This window comes from Suillus discolor (genome assembly GCF_016758755.1).
Source record: "Suillus discolor strain FC423 chromosome Unknown F5147scaffold_145, whole genome shotgun sequence".
Taxonomy (NCBI): Eukaryota; Fungi; Basidiomycota; class Agaricomycetes; order Boletales; family Suillaceae; genus Suillus; species Suillus discolor.
Window position 1 is genome coordinate 37,385 of NW_024541392.1, and position 20,096 is coordinate 57,480.

Below are 20,096 nucleotides of genomic sequence, written 5' to 3' on the forward strand. Positions count from 1 at the left end.
ACTACTTATTTACTTGCTGTACTTATTTCTGTTTCGAATACTTGAACTGACTTTTTTGATCTTATGCTACTTTTCGGCACTTGTGTGTCATACACTTCCTTTTTTGACTTGTGAAAACAAACAGCCAAGTGAATAAAGGTGAATAAGTGTCAATAAGTTAAAAATAAGTTTTAATTTTCGAAAAAAGGTCTGCCAAGAAATGTGTGAATTTACTGATGGCTGTCCCAGCTCTGAACGAATACAAAGTTCCGGATGCCATATTTGTCCACATCCTGCTACGTAGTGCTGCCGTGGTCTGGTTCGGTCCGGTTCCGAGGGTCCTGGACGAGAACTGAGAACCGGACCGTGGTCCGGTTCTGCAAAATCTTCGAACCCCGAACTGGACCACAGAGAACTGTTCTCTGTGGTCCGGTTCGGTTTTTTTCTGGTCCGAACTCGAACCGAACCCGAAAATTTTCAGTGGTGAGCGTGAAAAAAAAATCATTGAAAGACTAGTTTACACATCAAGTAGCTACTCCAATGACATGGCTACATATGACTGTAGCCGCTGATCCAAGAGCTAACTGATTCGATCTATACAAATGGTGAGAATGAAATAAAACACAATAACAACCAATGCTTACCGTCGATGTTAGTGGGTAATGTGAACCTGCGGCGTCTGATCCAGACAAGCAATTTGAAGTAAGCTGCCTTGTAAGGCACGCATCAGTGAGAGTGTTTGCCAGAATTGAAATCATTTTACCTCCGTCGTCAGCAAAGGAAGACATTCAGGACAATGAGAGAGGTACGTGTGGTTTGAGTTGCGCCTCCATTCTCAGATGTTGCCGTCACCTTTTTTTATACACAGAACAGGGAGAAAACACCTGCACGTCTCGAGTGAGAGGTGGCGGGTGAGAGACAGTGGGGTGAGAGACAGTGGGTGAGATACAGCTAGCACGCCGAAGAGAGATAGTATCACGGCCACCGGAAAAAATGCGTTCGACAGCAACAGCTGAGCCTGGAATAGCGAGAATATCACGAGCCAGACGTGAGAGGTCATTGAGGTATGTTGGGAGTGGGCAGCGCACCTTGTTCGTCTCCTCGACAACTTTCTTTCTCCCATTCCTCTTCTCCTTTCTCTTTCCCCCGGTGTCTTCCTTTCTCCTTCACCAAAGTGTCATCCGCATTCGCCTTAGCCACGCCAGCATTTGCTGGCGTGTGCTGGGCACATGTGCTAGACACTGGTTGTTGCTGGAGTGGGGTAGTGGTTGCAGCAAGTGGTGGTGGTGGTGGCGGCACGGTTGACTCAATCAGTAAATAAAATGAAAATGGATATACAAATAACTACCTTGAGGACAGAGTCTTGAGAGTTGATTGATTAGTACTAATCTTCAAAAAGGCTAAAAGTAGCCTAATTAACCAATAGTGCAACTCCTGAAGACAACACTTTGACGTCGACATAGAGACTGACGTCGTCGTAGTTGAAGTCGAAGTCGAAGTCGAAGTTGACAATGGGTTCGGGGTTCGGAATGGTTCGGGAAGGTCGAACCAGAACTGGACCATTTGGGAAGATCTAGAACCGAGAACCATTTTCCGGTCCGGTTCTGGCTGGCGCGAGAACCATGGACCGAACCGTGGAGAACCGGACCAAAAGTCCGGTTCGAACCATGGTTCTGGACCGGACCGCGGCAGCACTACTGCTACGTGCACTCCCCGACTACTATGACCCATTCCGTCAAACCCTGATCAACAGTAGCACATCCCTCGACTTCAACGACATCGTAAACCGTCTGAAGACCCAGGAACTTCATCGCACTGCAAACAGTGGTAACGCTGAACATGCTGCAATGTTCTCTGGACATCAGGGAGCTGTGAGCGGTCCTCCCAAAGCTGATCGTATTCCCCCAAAGGGTTTCGACGAGTTGAAAGGAGATGGGTGGATAGTTGGATGGCGCCCGAAGTGTGGGCATTGTGCTAAGGCCGGTCATATATGGTTGCAATGTCGTGCACGCCTCTCAAAGGACGAGAAGAACCCGAAGTCAGCCAAGCCTCTTTCTTCCCCTGCCGCTATCGCCACTAACATGGAAGTCTCTATGGCAGACCAACCTGACATAAATGCCATATCACACCCTCCATTCATTCTCTCCCTAAAAGAGCACTCTGCCAATATCTCGTCCTCTCTTACTGTGCCCACGGGCTCTCTTCATGTAGACTCTGCTTCCACGGCTCATATGGAGCCTGATATATCACACTTTGCTCACTATACAAAGCTCCATGAGCCAATCCGTGTGAAACTTGCCAACAACCATGTGGTCTTAGCTCCCGGCTGGGGTACAGTAAGACTTTCCCTGCGGTACGAGAAAACCTTGACGGACCGGGACTTCGACTTCCTCCATGTCCCTGACCTCCGGTGTACCCTCGTTTCCGTGTCGTGTCTCACGTCTGAGCATATCTCATTCATTTCTTCCTCGAAAGGGGGCATGCTTAGTGCTAATAATGGCCACGGGCCTCCTCTTGCCCATGTCCACCCCCACAACGGGTTGTATCTGCTCGATGCTACCTACGCCAACGGGAACGCTGCTGCATCAGCGATGCTTGTGAGGTCACCGTCTGTTGCCTTGTCTTTGCACACTTGGCATCAGAGATTGGGTCATGCTGGTTTCTCAACGGTACTGAAAGCTAGTGAACATGCTGACGGGATCTCCATTGACCCTGCCTCTCTACTTGATGCCGGTGACGGTGCTGACTCTATCTACTGTATGTCGTGCCTCATGGGCAAACACAAATGCTCACCCTTTCCTACTGCTGCGCGACGCGCTTCTGCCCCTGCTGAGCTCGTGCATTCAGATGTTTGGGGGCCTGTGAACATCACCTCTTCCTCTGGTGACTCATACTTCGTCATCTTCACTGACGACTACACACGCTACTCACTTGTCTACCTCATGCACGCAAAGTCCAAGGTCTTTGAGCTTTTCAAGAAGTTCGTCCCGTGGATGGAGACTCAGTCTGGAGGTCGCATCAAGCGTCTCCATAGTGACAATGGCGGAGAGTATGTATCGAAGGAGTTCCTACAGTACTTGACAGAGCGCGGCATCGAGCATGAAGTCACCATGCCCTACACGCCGCAGCAGAATGGTGTCACTGAACGCAGTCATCAGACTGTCGTAACCTGTGCCCTCAGCTGCCACCACCAAAGCGGGTTCCCTCGTTCCTTCTGGGGCTGGGCGATCCTGCATTCTGTGCACATCAAGAATGTCCTTCCCTCCTCAGCTCTTGATGGCCGTTCTCCGTTTGAGGCCTTCTATGGCTGCAAGCCCGACATCAGCTATCTCCGCCCATTCGGCTGCCTCGCCTACTCCCATATCCCTGATGACACCCGTCACAAGTATGAGTTCGTCTCTCACTGGTGCTTCTTGTTAGGCCATGTGCGCAATGCTGGCTATGTCCTATGGGATGCGTCAGCCAAACACGTCGTTCGGTCTCGTCATGTCCATTTTGACGAGTCTGTATTCTATGGTGACCCTGCCTCGTCCCCCCTACACCTGCTCGTGGGTGATGCTGACCCTGTACCTGTTGTCAGCGCTTCAGTGGGAGGTACCCCTCCATCTGGTGAGCCACCTGTGACCCCTGCTGTCACGGCTGTGCCACAGGTGTCAGTGGGAGGAGATGGCAACCCACCAGCTGCACCACCAAATGCGCCGCCAGCACCACCAGACGTGATGCCACCAGCACCACCTCCTGATGCACCAGCACCACCAGCTCTATGCCGAAGTACACGCCCACATCAGCCGACACGTCAGACTGATCTGAGCGGACCCAGCACCACGGCCATACCCACCAAACACATTCCAGTAGCTGAGCGCTGGACCTACGTCCCAGTACCCCCAGAGGCTGTACCAGAGCCGAACGAGTCCGCAATGCACACATCGACAGATGCACCTTCCATTCCTACACCTCCCTCCTCACCTTCCACTCCTACACCTCCCAAACCCATCATACCAGAATCCATCAACAAGGCACGATCCCTACCCGAGTGGCCACTATGGTCAGATGCCTGCAAGTCAGAACTGCAGTCCATGCGAGACTTGAAGACTCACCGCCTGATGCCGCTTCCAGAAGGGAGGAAGGCCATTGGATCCAGGTGGGTATTCTCTGTGAAGTCAGACGAGGATGGCAACATCACTCGGCACAAGGCTCGTTTCGTTGCGCAGGGTTATACTCAGGTTGAGGGGATCGACTACACGGAGACCTTCGCAGCAGTCGCTAAGTACGACACCATTCAAATCCTCCTTGCACTGGCAGCGAAGTTCGACCTTGAGTTAGACCAGATGGATGTACGTACAGCTTTCCTTAACACTGAACTCAAGGAGGACATATACCTCAAGCAGCCAGCTGGTTTCGAGGATCTGGAACATCCGGACTGGGTTTGGAAGCTGGAAAAGGTGTTATATGGGTTGAAGCAGGCCGACTATGAGTGGAACCAGACGCTTGACGAGTATCTGCGGAGGGAAGGTTTCAAATTTGTTCAAAGCGAGGCTGATCACAGTCTGTACGTCCTCCATGAAGGAGACAAGGTTATTTGGCTCGTCGTATACGTCGATGACATGCTCGCCGCATCGAATTCTCGCGACTACCTGAACTCCTTCAAAGTACGACTCAAGCAGCGCTTTGATCTTGCAGATCTCGGCCCTGCTAGACACTTCCTCGGCATCATCAGGTAACCGACTCGACTACAATAATTTCTTAGCAAGCTTTAACTGATCTAAAATCTGCACAATATTCATCATAATTGTACCCCATATGAAAAAGCTTTATATACCCGGACTTAGTTGGATGGAACCCACCAAATCCACAGTCGTGACAGTCTAGTCGCAATGGCCTGTCAGCTTGCCACCAAGATTGTGCATATTGCAACACCTACCTGCCGTGACAACTGAAAGGTTCAGTTGTCGAGAGCGACCACTGTCACCTAGTTGATGACCAGCAGCAATACACCACATTTATGCCCTGCCCTGATCATGCCATGTAATCTTTGATTGTTTTTATTTCCTGCGAAATCTCTGAACAGATGTCAGTGACGGTTAAAATTTTACATGGCCGGACTATATTGGACCAACACTGCCTACAACCCAAGAGTGTCGAGTTTCTACGATGAATCACTAAGCTATGTCAGTCCGGTTTCCTTATGCAAGGGAGCTTGCCATTGCACCGTCGACAAGAATTTACTTGGTGCTCACGTTAGGTATGACATCGTGATGCTGGCCTGCGTTGCTCATATCTGCGAAGTACATAATTCAGGCTACAAGCGGCAATGCGCTATTGAACCAGCCAATGTTGATGGCATATGATAGCCATACACAAAGTCAGTTGTTTGTTTTGTGCTCTGCATTCTCTGTCTAGATGCTGGAACCTTCCAAGGCCAGACTGTTTTGGATGGGGGCTGCCTTCAGTCCCAAGGTGCGGAGGTATGACAATGCGGTGCCCTCCGTCAGCGATTACTTAGTTATGGCCATCATATGTAAAATGAGCGAACCAAGAAAAAAATTGCAAACACTCCTTGAACGACATCGTCAGACAGAATCTTCGAAAGCTTGGCTGCATCATGTCAAAGGTGCCATGGCGCTGGTACTGGCAATTCAGTCCCTTCTATCACTATGCAGGCAAACTATAGTGATCCCATGCAATGTTAGCTTGTTATTTCCATCCATCCAAGTGCAAGCATAATGTTTGGCCGCTGCAAAACACGATCTCATTTTAAAACAGGTTGTCATGAGGTCGCATGTATATTGATTATGAACAGACAATAGTATAATTAAAACTATGAATGGATGTTATCCAGAACTGCAGCTCGTTTGAGGGCAATGCACCTTTGTCGGATCTTGGATAAGGTGCTGTTGGCGCTGATAGGTCTTCTGGCGGCAGAGGAAGCAGGAAAAATTTGACTATGGAACATATCAGCCTTCGTGACATGATGAAAGTGAAAGGTGACAAAAATACCGATTTCACCAGGTCAGCAGCTTGTCAACTTCCTGGGATTCCTCAGGGTCTTCTAAGAGGTCTAGAAGGCTATGGTAAAATGTCTCGGAGTCTGTGGTTGTGTCGGTCTGTGAGAACACTGAGGATGAGCTGAGAGCGAATCGCACCTTCAGCGATATGTTAAAATGGTTCCGCTGCAGAAGCATGATGCTCGACGAACCTGAGTGGCAATATAGGCTATGGAGGCTATGGTGACAGAATTCATTCCATGGAGATGAGCATTCCCGGATCGCATGGCCTTCGGCTCCTTGTCAACCGAACTCGGAGACGTGAAAACATGCTTATAGGCCTGGTGCAATACCGTGTAGTAAATAGATTATGTGAAAAAAACGGACGCGCACTCACACATGTCAGCAAGCGGCTCCTAAGAAGACCGGACCACGGATCTTCAGGATCATAGACGTGCTGGGCGTACAAAAAGATGGGCCACTGATCCCCACAAACAAGCATCTCGCCACTTCGGAGGTTCTCTTTGGTCCTTTTTGATGTAGAGAAGTACAAAAAGCATTTCAGGGCTGCACAAATGTTGGAAGATCGCAACATACTGGGGGTCATTCCAATCCAACCCAGCGGGACAAAGAAGTGATCCCGTAAGTTCGTGATTAAAACCACGGTCAATCTTGGAATTTCTGTGTAAAGGGGGCTGTATCGCTTCTCCTTTCAGGGAAATCCAGTCAAGGATCGCAGATTTCAACGTCTTTGTATCGTCGCCTCTAGCGCCTGCGGCTCCCTTGCCGACCTGTAGATTATAAGAACTCTCTCTCTTGCTACACTGAAAAAAGCGTACCAGCTCTCCTATGTGAAGGATATCTTCCTCAGATCCACCTTTCAAGCGCTCCAGAAGGCCAGGGTAGGAGTCCAAGAGCTGCTCAAAGACACAATGTTCTCGTTGTTCTCTGCCAAGCACGTCAGTCATAAGGCGAATACCAAATGCACAAATACTCATTCACTCAGCAGGAAAGTCCTCCTAATGGGGTATCCTCCATTTGCTCAAGTCTCAAGATACCGTTGGTGAGTAGGGAAGGGTAGTTGCATAACGCAAATACCGTTCGACCAAAGTGGCGTCCGTGGAAGACAAGTGGATCAGATGAGGAGCTGAGGGATGGAATGAGGCTATGTAGCTTGTGGTCAACATGGGGACTACTTACGCCTTTTTCGAGGAGCCATTGATAAGGCCAATGAGCCGTGTTTGCTCGGGATGCTGGAGGTGGCGTCCTGGATGGTCATGAAAGGAAGGAAGTGTATCCCAGGTTTCGCAAATAGACCGGAAGTAGCTTTGATCTCTAGGGCTTGCTATACGTAATACCCAGGGAAGCTGGCGGCCAGCGGTGGCTGAAATGAATGATGGCAAAGAATGGCCATAGGATAATGACAGCAGAAGCTGGCCACGGTAAATGGCAGCCAAACAGTGGCCAGGCGATCTCGGCCCAACTGTCAGCTGTGTACCACAACGTGTCAACCTTGAGCTAGGATAGAGAGTTTGTAAGTTGATGATTAGAAGAAAACGGGGCACGCCATCATGAAGTGTATAGCTCCCTCTGCATTTGCTCGTTGCAGCTCGCCACCGGTAGAATACGCTCACCTAAAGCTCGATATGCCACAATCCGGGCGTCAAACCTTAAAACTGCGAGGACGCAGTATCGACTTGAACCTACGGCAAGCCAGATAACATCCACCTTGTGTTGAAACATCCTGACAGCTTTACTTAGAATCGAGTTAGTGCATGGTGCTACTGAAAGCGGCGAAGAACTCGCCATAAACATGACCAGCCGTTCCCGAAGCTCATCATGGAGTAGTGAGGCGAGTGTTGATGCCACATTGTGGAACGGCGGGGCTCCTCAGCCTGCAAACGAGCACGAGAAAGACAAGGTAGACTCCATGGCCAAGCTGAAAGAGCGACTGCAGCTGGCGGAGAAGATCAACTCAAGGCTGGAACAGCTGTATCAAAAGTATAGACTTCGTTGGTTGGAGGAAAGCTATCGGGCAAGGGTATTGGAGGAATATGCACCGGAAGGAGTCAGCACTTACCCTCCACATCAGATCTCATGGAATGCTCCCTCTCCTGCTCAAAGTACGTCAAAAACACGTTTCCGTGAAGCAAACTGACCATACCGTTCAGGCAAATACTGTGACAATGCCGAGGTTCAGGACCAAGAGTAAATGCAGAGGGTGATCGTGCTATTGTTCAACGCGGTGAACTACGATCTGTAGCATCTCCCTAATTCATTAGTCAATGTCTCAAATCAGGTGATACAAATGTACCTCATCATAGAGGTGGAACCCGCAAGATAGGCAAAGCCCGCGAGCACGAATTTTGCATCGGTATGGGCGATTGGTAACATCTATGAATATCGCTGGATCAGTGACGCCCAAACAGAATGTTGAAGTCTCACGTATGATGCGAGGTAAGGAGTCTCAACTTGAATAGGCTGAGCTTGATCATATCTTGTACTCGATCTGCTCTCCAGCCCCACGATGGAGGCTAACATGCTGGAGTAAAATCAACGATCCTGTTCAGGCACTTGCACTGAAATACTGGATGAGTTTCTCTCCGTTCCAATTCCCAGATCATTCGCAGCACCCCATGAGCAGCAGGATGTTGAGGACTATGCAGCCTGAGTCACGAAGGTATGCACGCGTCGTGATGTATGAATGAAAACTCCGACCGAATTGATCCGAGCGGCTGACACGCCCCCAGACTGTCCATCACGATTAGGTAGACTTTCTGGTCAATTCAGTCAAGCCAACGTCCAGAAGAATTGCTTACCAGTAGAACACCGCAACTTCACGTCACTTCTGGTCCCAGTCTCTTTCAAAATCTCTGCCCTGACCATGCCGTGGCAGTCTTCTAGTATGAGCTCATAGTACAGATTGTTGGGGAAGGGGAGGGGGAGATAGTGGTGAACAAGACGAAGGTAGTATGTGAAGGCACTTTATCAATATCTGAGTTACTCGAAGATAGTTAAATTAGCTTCAAGTTGAGATTCCTGCTAATAGAAGCGAAAGTTGACTCAGCCCATTGCATATTGAGTTTTGTTACTAACGGCCTCCAAACGGCCTCCACTGTTACACTGTTTACACACTACTGTTTCATATGGTTGATACAATGCAGAATACAAGGCAAAAATAATTCATGAAGGCTAGGGCGCCGGTGGGAGGGCCAAAAAAACAATTCCATGCGAAAAAAAAAGATAACATTATAATCCCAGTCCAGAGTCCAGACTACTCAGTTGACATCATCGAATGTCGAAGTCTTCACAATTTCCAGTCTTCATAGTCTTCATAGCCCTCTGAACCATCGTCAACTTCCTCGTCCTCGTTGTAACAGTGCACTGCCTTGCATAGAGGTCTTCGAATGGTTCTGTCGAGGGGTGTTTTTGAACCTGCTAGGGCATCAATTAATGGAAGGGAATATGATCGGCTTGTACCTACTGCTGCCACAGAGATCAAACCCATGGGCATTTTCAATGGCCACGTTATAGAGTTCAATTTCAGCTTCGGTGCAGCGCGTCTTGGACTGCAGGATTAGTAAATCCAGCCCAAGGTTGCGCAGATAGGTGTTATTGTGCCTGGTAGCGAGGGACATCGTCATCAGTTCTGCCTGCATGTTCAGTTCTTCTTGGAATGCATTGTAAAAGGCCTCTTGGACATCGGTGGTGACCCATGTGCTCGAGAGGGGTAATGAGGGGCTAATGCACTGTAGAGATGCAGTGAGAATAGCTAAGCAGGTTGTCGCGTTACTGACATTCAAACTGATGGGCGCTTGCCTTTCTTCCTGCGAGGCGAACCAAATTTCAGATTCTGCAACTGAAATGAGGTGGGTATCGTCCCTCGTCAACCAAGCCTCCCACATTCCTCATGTTGTTATCGAGCAGGCCAAAGGTGCACAGGGTAAAGGTGCACAGTGTGTTGGTACAACTGTTTGCCATGAGTTTGGTGGGGAAGGCCTGATGACATGCCTAGGTCGAATGCCAAGACGCGCTACGCATAGCAGGAGGGTTTAGACCGTACATTCACATGCAATTTGAAAGAAGCTCACACATCCGATGTTGCTCCAATAGTTCGATAGCCTGACTGTATAAAGACACCTCCATCTGACACCGCTTCTTCCTCTCATCCATGAGCATTTGCTCTATGGTTGCATGCCTTTCGTCGTCCCTACTGGTACAGGTGCTCTGATGTCTTCGCAGAATTTCCTCCTGCGTCGCCTCTATACTGCGCTCCCCGACTAATTCCCAAAGATTGCCAGGATAGACGCGATCTTTCAGCAAGAATGACAGGACGTATAGTTCTGTCCGGAGCTGTATGTTATCTTTTTTTTTAAAAAAAACACAAGGGCATGAAACTACCCAACCGACCTTCTGGCTTGCTATGAATCCTATGTAGGTATCTAAAAATTTATTGCCTAGTGCGTTTGAGAGCTCGAAAATGCTCGCGCGAGCACTTGAGTAATCAAATACCTCCGGTGAAAGGCAGGTTGACATGATGAATGTACAGTGCAAAGCACGCAAGGCGTGGTGATACTATTTATTCATAAACGGGGATTGAACGCCTGAGAATTGCGGAGACGCGGATGCTTTACTGGTTAGAAGCTCTGGCCATCAAAAACTCTGGCCATCAAACTCACTGGCCATCAAACGCACTGGCCGTATCAACAAGAGTCAAATAGTGTCGTCATTATTTCATTATTCAGACTCACAAGTGACACTGAGTGCACCAGATGCGCAGGACCTACATAGAAGATTGTATAGTCACATGTGCTGCGAATCAATACACGATCATATATACACCTAGAGATGTATCCTGAGACAAAGACGGAAGACCTAAGTTCACTGTAAGCATGTAAAAGGTCATACTAAAAGTGCAAGGGAATTGGTGGGCTAAGGAGACCAAGCCCGACCTGCCAAATGATAGACTCGTGGGCAAGATGAGTGACGTACTTGCTGAAACAGGAGAGTGGGGAAGGGTCGTTGTAAATCGAGGGACTTCTTAGACGAGATCTAGAACTGACCTAAGAAGCTGAGTTATTAGTACATGCATTACGACTATGGCCAACTTTAATACAAAGAATGCATCTCGAACACACGAATGTGTATCGATTCAGTGTATGCAAAAGACAAATGGTGACCTTATCCAAAAATGCGGTAAAGGGTCAAATGCAGGCTGCCAAGCAAAACTCACTTGTTTGCATCACTAACGCAGGGTTCGGTTGAAACGTGGGTCTGTGGGGCGGAGTATCTTCGGGTTACATACAGCCGCTGAGGGGGTGCTGCTTCGAGGTTCTCACTTGCGCCCAATGTGAAGTATAGATCAGACAGATTTCAAAGCTATCTTGAAGGCTCGGAGAGCCAATGAGCAAACCTGGATGGAGAATGGGAACGTGCTTGATAAGGGCGGCGGGTAGCAGGCACGAAAGAGCCATCGGGGGACGAAAAAGTTATGAGGAACGTTGAGAAGAACTGTCTGTGCAGTGTGCATGCTGCACAACTATAGCTGACATAACAAAACTCCGACCAAATTGAGCCGAGCGGCTGACACTGCACTACCGGAATCTGTGACAGACTTGTTCCCCAGACTGTGTTTATAATACAAATGTTCTGTTACATGTTACATGTCATAGCTGGCTGGTTGGTAGTAGTACAGTGTACAGTAAAAAATTGGTACAAGAACAGAAGGAACACTACAGCCTAAGCACCTGTGAAGTATGATTCGGGTACATCCCATACTGATCTGAGAGACTTTTCATAGGTAAAACCACCATTATTCGGAACTTCGCCGAACACGTCCATGCTAGCATCATTAGTATTTGACTGAGTGTTGATATCGACAACGTCCAACATTCTCCTCCTTCTTGACCTATTCGAGACGAATCCCGGGCGTTGCGACTTGGGCTCGATGGGCAGGACGTTACGCTCCCTGAATGTAGATTGTAATGAACACATGATGCCTAAACGGCAATGCAGCATACGAAAAAGAATACTCACGTTAGGAAGGGAAGGGCCATTACCGCGCCTCTGAAGTCGGGATACAGGTGGGGCTGTGCATACATCTCGTCCAAGGCCGACATAATGATGACGTGCATTATGTCTGGTGTATGATAGTCGATGTTGCTCGGGTTTATTTCCTTCAAGACCACAGTCATGGTGCTGTAGATCTGAATTATCGACGCGGCGTTTATTATTTCGATAAGCAAGGACAGAGGGAAGGGGAGCTTATGAAGGTTAAGAGGTTGCACACCGGCTGTTGCGCCAAGCACTTGAACTTTGAAAGTATCTCTTCTGGAAAGAGATCCGCTACCCTCCCATTGCGGCCTTCATCTCCCAACCCACTGATCGGATGGAGTAGGGATGCCCACAGGAGCTCTCTGAAAAGTTGCTCCACTATAAGTTCTGAAATGGCCTGTTGCACCTGAAGAACGAAAGGTAAGGTTAAATTGAGCTAGTGCAGTCTCCGGCCTCATACTTGATAGCGCTTGTCAGAGTTCAAAAGCGAAACGAAGTAGTTGATTCTTTCTTCCATATTGTGCACTTGGCAAAAATTGGTGTACGCTGACATCGCACCTTTGATCACCTTCCTTAGCTCTGCCTTCACATTATCAAGGGTCTTAGCCAACTGCTTTTATTAGTTAGGAAGTGAACAAAGATAAGAGAGGCATACATTCACGCGGAATGCTTTCCATCCTACAGAGACGGTCTGTCCATCCTCAATGACAATCACTGGCCAAAATGTTAGCGACTCATTGTGCCTAGGATGCAAGGCGCCCACCTTGCTGTGCGAGCATTTCCTCATAGCTGGTGTTTATCATATCAAGCGCGATAAGGAAGCTGTTGGTGATCAAACGCCTTACGTCCGCCGGAGAGACACTGAGTGAGTCTCTATCCTGCCCTATCCACAAAGCTCCCATGAAGAGCCACCTTGTCAGCAGCACGATACGTGGCCAAAGGGATTGCTTCATTTCACGGTTAAGGGTCGATCTTTGTGACTGGTTTAAGTTAGTCCACTCGCTAGCGTTCTTGTCTCTCCATTGCAGATCAGGATGAAAGTTGTTGAGGACTGGCTGCTTGTAAGATGCTTCTATCAGTTCATTTGACACTGGCCATGTTGACTCGCTGACGCTGCTGATAGATGTGGTAGTAGATAACCCCCAGTGTTGGTAGCCAAAATCCAAGTCCGCGTTGGACATGGGCTGGAGGTCAATGGTAGAGAATGCATCGGAGGACAGGGGTGTATCTAAGGGGTATGTCTTGACAATATTTGAGGAGGAGGCCTGGGCCTCGGACGTAGATTGTGCTGTTGGGGTGGCAGTGGGATATGCAGGGGGCGGATAACCATACGGAAATGGTGCAGGGTGGAATTGAACTGATCTTGCCCGTAAGTTTTCGAGCTATCGATGTAACACTATAAATGCCATATAAGAGTGTTAAGAACGAACGACACTTACCGACCACGTTGGCAGTGGAACACCTTGGGAATTAGGTCTACAATAAGTGGAGCTGATCGCACTGATATAAGCACCACCGGCTGGCTAGGTTCTCTCTTCTAAAGGTGAACTGTCTAGCATAACAAAGCTCTCACCATCATGTGGAATAAAGCATGAAGAACAAGCTGAGTGGTATCCGCCTCCTCGAGAATCAGCCACCCAATCTGGTAAAGTTGATGAAGCCAAGGTTGACCCTGCTTTAAAGCGGTGTCACACTGGAATGAATACGATGAGATGGGATCATTGGTTTTGAGGAAGACTCACATAGATTGGACTGATCTGGTAGTGATCAGCTAGATATCCGATGAGGTCGTATGATCCCTTAGTCAACATGACAAATGCGTGCTGAAATTAGCAAGTTAAAAAGAAACAACGGTCGATGGGCGTTGGCGAACCTCTTCATGCTAGAGGGAGGGCCATCAGCGGATGGTCTGTAGTACAGAGTCTAGCACTTACGTTCAATTGCACAAGTTGCTGAAGAACTTCTGGTCTTTGTGGAACATATAGCCACACTGGGATCATTGATGAAACTGTATCCGGTTGGGGGAAGTGGTGGCTGATGAGGGACTATAAGTATGGCCAACGAAGTTAGTAACTATCTGTGAATTGACAACGCTGATCATCGATTAGCGAAGGCTACAATCAATTATTTTTTGGCCATTGATGGCCAGGTGATGGCCAGGAAAAACTATAGCTAGTGAGGGATCAGCCAGCATTTAGCATGCAAGCTGCGCCCTACCATATCGGTAAGAGCAACAGTCAGGTAAGAATGGCACTGAGCTGAAAATCAGCCAGTAAGTATATATTCTTCGATCAGAATAGGAGTCATCGCTGTAATGGAACATTAATTTTCGTAATCGAAGACATGCTCAACGAACATCTCATCAAGTGCATTGATGAGTGACTCCCCGCTTGTGTTCTTTCCCAGCTCAAAGAAATCCGGCTCCTCGACACCAAAATGATCGCCCTCGTCCTCGTCATCACCAGGATGGCTGACGTCCATAGGGCTTTCCTCACCTTCTAAATGTCTATCTTCCATTGCGGCGGCTATCTGGGGGTGTGGTGCTGGCCTATGACCCTCATTTAAGGACCCTGGCCTATGCGAGTATACGTGGCCTACACCAAGACCAAAATGGAATCGCATGAGCATGTCCCGATCAACGAAACTATTAAATCGTAAGTTCCGCAGAGAATTCAATGAAAATCGCTTGCCTGTTGATGTAGTATTCCTTCCAATCGTGTTTGTCTCCCCCAAGAGGGGAAATCCCAACATCTGGGTTACGCCGGCCTAGAGAGAAAGCCGGGATAATGTGACATGCCCTTAGAACATCTCCTGGGTTCACAAATCCAAAGGCGTTAGGGTTCTCCAAAGGTAGGAAGCGAACACAACCTAATGCATGCGTTTCCCATGCGTGGCTTTGGACTGATTCGTACCACCAAATGAACAGAAATTCCACCCAGCGAGCTTCGTACACGTTCTCCGCGCAAACGACATTCACATGATGGACGCCCAGGACTTTCGCGTATCGGTAGTTGCCATCATCGCCATCACTGTGCTGGAGTAGCATAACATTGCAATGAGGCGTCCTCGGGTTAATAACATCTTGAGCCCGTCGGACGTCGTACGTAGTATAATTTAATCGTACGAGGCTGTGATGATAAATTCGTCCACGCTTGAAAAGAATTGACAAATGTTCATGGTCAGAATGAGGGGGTGTCTCCAAGGAAGGTTCAGAGATCCTAATGCGATCCAGAATATGATCTTTCAAACGCGGTAGGAAGTCCTAAGCAACAAGTCAGAATGGCGACTGAGTTACAAGAAATATAGATACCTTCATAGCCGGATCTCCTGCATGACTATGGAGGTAATGGCCAAGCTCTTCAAAAAATTTCTCGCTTTTCCCAATATGATGGTGCAACTGGGGGTCGCTCGCAGTTTCGTCTGACTTCACATCAGGGGTCCGTTTTCGCTGCCGTTGCTTGATACGGCGTAAGTGTGTTTGACGGCGCTCAATCTGAGCTAGCTGGTGAACGAAGTCCCTGTGATTGGTTCGGCGGTATCTGCATTTCGGCATACGGTGTTCTAATTCTCCCTAATAGCATTTTAGTTGGAAAGCGGAAGGGTAGCACGTTGAGGACTTACTGGTTCTGTGCTGTAAGAATCTGTGGTACCAAACCGACGGATGGAGGTTACATAATCCCCCAACGCATGAAATTTGTAGGTATGGAAGTTGAACGACTTCTTCTTCCTCGGTTGCCTCAGTTGAGGCACACCCTGCGGTTGCTCCAGGTTCGCCTTCTGTTTCCCTTTAGCATCGGCACCTGACCTAGGCCTTCGAGCTGCAGCTCCCTGCCCAATGCTATCCAACGTGTATTTCTCCGCCCGTTTGGCAGTTTCTTTTGCCTGCCGATGTGATCGTGATTCAACTTCACGATCGAGCTCCTGGGTGTGATATGCATTGCACACCTTCGTCTTAAATTGATGAAATTGTTCACCGAGGTTGGTCGTTTGCTGGTCGAGAACCTGTAGGGTGAGGTCAGAATGCATACGTAATTTAGCAAGTCCATGCCAGTGGGCCATGATGAAAAGGAGATCGAGAAGGATTTTGTTGTGAGCGTTGGGGAGGAGGCCTTCAAAGACCGGGATAGAGCACTTGTACAAAATTAGTTCACAAATACCTATCGAGAATCATCCCAAAGACAAACCTGTAGAAGATCTTCGAAGTTCCGTGCAGCCATGTTGGACATTTCGGAGGTGTTGGAAGAGAACCATCTAATAGTTGCTGACCCAAATGGGGGGACTTGCCTGTACCTGTCAGAGATAGGAATGAGACACTGGGCTTTTGTTGGACACAAATTTGACACCTCTTATCAAGTTCGTGGATGAGGTTCTTGTCCAATGCGCAAAGAATTCTTAGCAGATGGAGCAGGAGCATGCGCCATACCCCAAGCTCAAATTCGTGCAGAAGATCGACCACAAGCGCAGCAAACACATTGAATCCAAATGAACTAAGGCTGTCTGACAGCGCATTCTAGTCAATGATAAGCAAAGGGGACCAACAAGACCTATGATCATGCTCACTGAGTTCGGTACCCACGATTCAGGCTTGAGAAGCGACTCGATTGCCGTACTGTCAACGCCATAATTCCTCTCATAGATGAGACTACGTGCTGCGGCAACAGGCTGACTCCTTGAGGCATAGGACCGTGCCAGTGTTGAACGTTGTTGCCGATCGCGACTCATCCCCAGATGTTGGAGCCGAACGGTTGGTATCAGACACCGTGGGCAAGGACAACCTCCCAGCTGCCAAATAGTTGCAACAAGAACCCTGACTTTGTGAGCTCGGATTTCTTATGAATAAGTTTCACTCACTTCTCAGGATAGTCCGCCGAGTATGTGAATATTCGCGGGTAGAACCTGTGTTTGATCCCATCACAGCACAGGAGCACGATCCCATGCTCATACGCCGCTAAAAACTCATCGTCAAGCAGGACCCTCCATTGAGCTTGAAATAGTTCGCGTTGGCAATGGGTCGTGCATTCCCGACCAACTCCCTTGCCTTCAGTATAGGTGCCTGTAAAGTCTTTGAACGAGTCCGGAAGCTGCCAAGATGTGAGCTTCAACATTAAGGAGGGAATCAATTCAGAAGAGGCATCATACCTTTTGAAAATAGGCCACATGGTTACTCAAGTTGCAGGTCAGTTTACAACGGCGGTATTTGGACTCATTTCCAAAGTACATGTATACCAGCCAGAGCTTCGCATTACCGAATGTTGTCAGGTGCATGGCGTCTGACCAAACATGAGTGCAACAACCACTCGTGGTAAGTCACATCCTGCCTCTCCAGGGGACTCTTGAAGTTCTCGGTGCGCATCCATAAAGGCCGGCAAGGTGTACAGTTCACCTTGAATGTCGACTTCATGAGGAAGGTGAGGAGCGTTCCATCGCAGTTGGTAAGGTTCATAATGGAACAATTCGTCATCCTGAGCATTTGACAGCTTTTCCCTGATGATGGAGGTGAGAGAGCGATGGTACAAGTTTGCTGCGATGTAAGGTCGAGCACCTGGCTGAGCTGTCGTTCGAGAAAAGGGTACTTCAATGGTTACTGGTGTTTTCTGCCAACCCGCTTCCTCATCCTCCCATTCGTCCCCCTCATCATCCTGAACGCTCGCACCTAACTTCGAGTTAATTCCGTCCCATGGCGTACTCCGGACATCGTCAGGATGAAAATCTGGATCTCCGACGATGCCAATGAGCTCCTTGAAGCTTTGATGAGACTTTTGGGCACCACCATGCCAGTACCAATGGCCGAGCTCGAAAGAGGATTTGTTGGGGTAAGGGTGAAATGAAACATTGTGATACTCGATGCGAGCATCTGGCTCTGCTGAAGTAGCAGCTTGGACAAAGCTGATATCTTGGAGTGTTACGGCTTCTTCTGGGTCGTGGGATGGGGGTGTGGATGAGAAGAATTGGTGTACCAGTCCGAAGACGTTCCTAGCCATACAGAATGGGGGTAGTTGCAAAGAAGCATGAGCGCTGGTAGATGCGTCTGTATGATTTACCGGTGGGCTAAGTCTGGGTGCTGGATTGGTATGGCCAGGCATAATGCTTGGGGGAGGCTGAGGAAGTACATCCTCGTACTGCCTATAGCGTAGCGGCATTGGGACATCAACTCGTCGGCTCCTCCACTGCGCCAGTGGCAAGTCCTGGTCTCCATCTATTTCTATAGGCACAGAGCCAAGACCAGTATCGAATGCTGAGGACAATGCATTTTCTTGCGGTAAGGAACCTGCATGCGGAACGTCGTTCTGTGAGGGCATTCTTGACAGAGTCGGACACGCGTAAGAAGGATCTGCACCGGATCTCCCATTAATTGAGTTAGCAGACAGATGCACACTTGAAGACACTATGTTGAGGCCTGCATGCGGCCTACCATGGCTACGGTCCACTCGTGGCCGTTTTATAGAACCCAAAAGGTCCTTTGCCTTGGATAAGGCGGAGAACAATTGCTTCTTGCCCTTTGTGCACGATTGTTGATGCCTAGTGTAGGCGCTCTCTTGTTGAAACTCACATGTACAGGTGCATCTGAAGGGGGTTGGAGTTGACGACGTATCTGCCCAATCCGGGGCCATAGGGAGGAAGGACTGACAAGGTAAGAATATGGTAGAGCCTAATGCTAAAAGGATTGGACGAAATTACAATTGGGCGTATGAATTCGGCAGCATTAACATAATAAACTTGGGCGCTAGCACTGGCCACCACAGTTACTGAACTGCCGTCACAGCGCCAGGCTCCAGGCCAATAACTCTGGCAGGTCACTGGCCGGTGCACTTGGCGATGGTAATATAGGCCGTCATACTGCTATAGGTCCCAGCCTTATAAAAGCAGCGTAGAAGACGTGTCCTTGCTGCACCAAACCACTCGATGGAAGCCCCGTCTTCGCCTTCCTCTATCATCACTGCCCCACCTGAAAATCATGAAACTGCTCGGAGGTTAGGTAGACTGATTGCGGAGGCTAAGACCTGCCATGTCGCCCTCCTACACTATGATAGGACCTCGCAATCCATGGTTGATTGGTTTTGGTGAGACACCACCAGATCCTACGTGAATGTTGACGTATAACACCGCTCCACAAAAACACAGGCCTGCCAACAGCGACGGGAAGAAAATTCCGCCATCCAACCTAGAGGACCACCGTGATGCATACAATTTTAGGTACCCGTGCTGCCTGTGTGCCGATGGTGGTGGAAGAGGGGCGTATGTAGAGTCTGCCGTGTACTCTTGGTGGAATAAGGATATCAAGAAGGCTGATTGGACTGTAAGATGCGCATCTGATATATGCGGATACCAATGTCAGTGTCTTTCGTGCTCAAGAGAATCTCAGACTCAACGTCACACAGTGAAAATAGACAAGTTCTTCATGCAACCAACTTTAGCCACCTGCCAGTATCCTCGAAGAAGTACGTACTTGAAATCTGTAGCACCAAAGTTTCACTGACTGGATGAAAAAGAGTGGGAAATACTACCTGTTGAACTCCAGTGGACCCACAAAGAGCAAATAGAATTGCTTAACAGACTCAACTCCTCTGTTTGCAATGGGATTACAGTGAGGGAATTTTGTATTCTGTTTAGATGCTGCAAAAAATGCATGCGAGTTGGGGTAAAGCCGGCGATGAAACACCATATCTGTGAGGATGGTATGAAAAGGCGAAATTGAGTCAGAGGTTACGACTCAGTACTAGTATGGCCTGCATAATATTGACATACAATTTTAGTTGTTCATCCTCATCGCGTTTGACTTGTCATGACTGCAGCTTCGTCGTCTTCTGCTCTGTCATTGTCTTCTCCTAGTTCGACCTTCTCAAAAAGGAAGTTTTTGGAAGACTGTCCAAAGAGAAATTTCAAATGAGTCAACAAACCTTGATAACAATCTGCTCCCATCATCATGCCAATTATGTTCTTGACCATCCTCAGCAGGGCTGTACAAGTCTTTGCACCCATACTATGGTGCTTATTCAAGTTCAATGTTCTAAAAGCTGCTGGGCAAGATATTAGCCTTCGACATAAAACAACATAGTGGGTTTTCAGTAGTCTTTAAAG

At 48.5% G+C, this 20,096-nt stretch overlaps 3 protein-coding genes across 3 annotated transcripts; 1 reads left to right on the plus strand and 2 right to left on the minus strand.

Annotated features, from left to right (window-relative positions):
• Positions 1 to 5,797: 5,797 nt before the first annotated feature.
• F5147DRAFT_748607 (uncharacterized protein) lies at positions 5,798 to 7,242 on the minus strand (the record flags this gene model as incomplete). The annotated part of the gene is made up of 8 exons (XM_041440089.1): positions 5,798 to 5,921; positions 5,986 to 6,122; positions 6,176 to 6,304; positions 6,361 to 6,493; positions 6,561 to 6,754; positions 6,803 to 6,909; positions 7,022 to 7,110; positions 7,160 to 7,242. The coding sequence occupies 8 exons, from the start codon at positions 7,240 to 7,242 to the stop codon at positions 5,798 to 5,800; spliced, it is 996 nt and encodes a 331-aa protein (XP_041284918.1).
• Positions 7,243 to 7,776: 534 nt separating this feature from the next.
• F5147DRAFT_659214 (uncharacterized protein) lies at positions 7,777 to 9,159 on the plus strand (the record flags this gene model as incomplete). Its single annotated transcript, XM_041434561.1, has 7 exons — positions 7,777 to 8,086; positions 8,135 to 8,171; positions 8,288 to 8,337; positions 8,379 to 8,420; positions 8,484 to 8,643; positions 8,881 to 8,933; positions 9,128 to 9,159. 7 exons carry the CDS (start codon positions 7,777 to 7,779, stop codon positions 9,157 to 9,159), a joined length of 684 nt encoding a protein of 227 aa, XP_041284919.1.
• A 111-nt stretch (positions 9,160 to 9,270) lies between these two features.
• On the minus strand, positions 9,271 to 14,534 carry F5147DRAFT_659215 (uncharacterized protein; the record flags this gene model as incomplete). Its single annotated transcript, XM_041434562.1, has 23 exons — positions 9,271 to 9,398; positions 9,448 to 9,712; positions 9,761 to 9,790; positions 10,104 to 10,316; positions 10,374 to 10,393; positions 10,643 to 10,657; positions 10,715 to 10,746; positions 10,806 to 10,838; positions 10,956 to 11,015; positions 11,197 to 11,301; positions 11,377 to 11,590; positions 11,711 to 11,931; positions 12,000 to 12,169; positions 12,253 to 12,423; positions 12,478 to 12,542; positions 12,576 to 12,627; positions 12,673 to 12,731; positions 12,781 to 13,379; positions 13,457 to 13,554; positions 13,591 to 13,710; positions 13,760 to 13,840; positions 13,952 to 14,051; positions 14,374 to 14,534. The coding sequence occupies 23 exons, from the start codon at positions 14,532 to 14,534 to the stop codon at positions 9,271 to 9,273; spliced, it is 3,012 nt and encodes a 1,003-aa protein (XP_041284920.1).
• Positions 14,535 to 20,096: the final 5,562 nt, after the last annotated feature.